The sequence below is a fragment of the Entamoeba dispar genome, genomic scaffold (assembly GCF_000209125.1).
Source record: "Entamoeba dispar SAW760 scf_1105229458085 genomic scaffold, whole genome shotgun sequence".
NCBI lineage: Eukaryota > Evosea > Mastigamoebida > Endamoebidae > Entamoeba > Entamoeba dispar.
Window position 1 is genome coordinate 1 of NW_001853016.1, and position 1,966 is coordinate 1,966.

At 27.6% G+C, this 1,966-nt stretch overlaps 2 protein-coding genes across 2 annotated transcripts, besides 2 other annotated features; both read right to left on the reverse strand.

Moving 5' to 3' along the window:
- Positions 1-40: 40 nt before the first annotated feature.
- On the reverse strand, positions 41-715 carry EDI_112220 (uncharacterized protein; the record flags this gene model as incomplete). Its single annotated transcript, XM_001734244.1, has 3 exons — positions 41-371; positions 420-535; positions 659-715. 3 exons carry the CDS (start codon positions 713-715, stop codon positions 41-43), a joined length of 504 nt encoding a protein of 167 aa, XP_001734296.1.
- Positions 384-411: a sequence feature (AT_rich).
- Positions 716-918: 203 nt separating the features above from the next.
- On the reverse strand, positions 919-1,749 carry EDI_112230 (F-actin-capping protein subunit beta, putative; the record flags this gene model as incomplete). The annotated part of the gene is made up of 1 exon (XM_001734245.1): positions 919-1,749. The coding sequence occupies one exon, from the start codon at positions 1,747-1,749 to the stop codon at positions 919-921; it is 831 nt and encodes a 276-aa protein (XP_001734297.1).
- An 86-nt stretch (positions 1,750-1,835) lies between these two features.
- Positions 1,836-1,934: a sequence feature (AT_rich).
- Between the last annotated feature and the right edge of the window lie 32 nt (positions 1,935-1,966).

The following is a 1,966-nucleotide window of genomic DNA, read 5'->3' on the forward strand; positions in this document are numbered from 1 at the left end:
AGTTTTGTTTTTGTGTTTGATTTTTTTTTTCAATTGCTTTTCAATTAAATGGCGAGATGTTAGTTGGTCCAGATAATGTAACTAAAGGAGTTGTAATTTTGTATGTTTCTAGAACTTCTTCATAAGTCTGGAATGATTCACCTTTCTGGTTCATATTACATGTTGAGGTCCCTCGTGATATAGAATCACCGAATGAGTACAAATAAATCTCTTTAGTATACTTTTTGAAATATTTTGAAATGATAGAAATCACTTCTTGATATGGATTTAATCCTTCACTTATCAAATGAAGATTTTTTCCTCCATAAGTTCTTTTTCCCGATTCAACATTGCTCGACGTATAGTCAATTCCAATAAATACAGTTACACCTCTAAGTTATTTGTTATTATTTATTTTAATATTCATTAATTGTTCAAACTTAATATCTTTTTGGTTCAGCTCATTCTCAAGTTGTTCAATACTTTGATATTTTATTTGAAGTATGGAACGATTTGTTGGTGAACTGTGTGTATTTCCCATTTCTTTTTTTCTAGTCTGTTTTTATAAAAACAATTTGTTTATTACAAATTTAGTATTAACAACATCTTTAATCTACAAAAATGAAATTTACTTGATTAAAATTTTTACATAATCATTCTATTAAAAATACTACTAAACCTTTTTCTTTTTTTGAATGTTTAAATAGACTTTTCTATAGTGGGGAAGTACTTTCATTTATCAATTCAACATAAATCAGTATTGGTGAATTTGATTATTTTATTCATTTTTGAGTCGTTTTATTTATTCAGAATTCTTAATTTTCTTAAAAAACAAGAAATATTTTTGAAGTTGAACTTAAAAATAAATAATAAGATTGAAATAAGATTAAAAAAATGAAAAGTGAAAATGAAATGAGTGAAAAAGAGATTGATTACTTCTTAATCATCATCATGTCTTCCTCTAAGTTGGGTGTTAATTTGTTTGGTCATTAATGTTCTCTTGTTTTGTTCTGAAACTCCAATTTGGCATCTGCAATTATTGGTAATTTCTTTGCTCTTGCTGAAATAAATAGCATCAAGAATTTGTCTCATTCTACTTTCGGTTTCTTCAACAAATGTACCAATATTAATAATATGAGAATCCTTTTGAGTAGTAGATAATACCTTTTCATTTTGTCTAGTAAGTGATCCAGCAAATCCAACTTTACCAGTTGCTTCACAGTCTGTTTCCATATAAAGAATTACTGTTGATGTAAGTCTGTATTCTGCTTTTGATGACCCTTTTGGAATAACTTCAATGACATTAATTGAATCCCATGTTCCTTTCATTGGATTTCCTTTCTTACTTTGGTCTGCTGTTTTCTTCATTAAAACACAAACAGCAAATCCATCATCAATATCCCAACAGTACACACTATGAACTCCTCCTTCATAATACATTTCTCTATACATATCAAATGCATCATTTAAACTAATTTCTAATTGTCTCAGTTCATCACTTGGAAGTCCTCCTTCTGGGAATGCTGGGAAATATTTGTTAGAAAATGGTGATCTATATGAATCTCCATCTCTACAATAATCACATATCAAAAATGACTTCTTAGCAGTTGTATCTTCAACAATTTTTAATGGTTGGTCTGTTGCTGAAAGAAGATCATCTGTTAAATCTGGGCAAAGATCTATTAACATTTGAAGATTATCTTCTACCTTTTGTGGGGGAAGTCTTCTCATAAGATCTAAAGCATAATCAAGTGGGTCTGTTTGTGACATGTATTGTACTTTTTCAGTTCTTTTTTAAGTTTCTTCTGTATTTCTCCAACTTTATTAGTTCCTTTCTATTTTTATTTTTCTGTTTCTTTATTTTATAAATAACATTTATCTCAATAACAAAAATATATTTATGATATATTTATCAAAATCTATTTTTTTCAAATTTAGTTTTTGATTAAAATTTTCATTTCTTGGAAAACTTTTGGATTGGAGAATT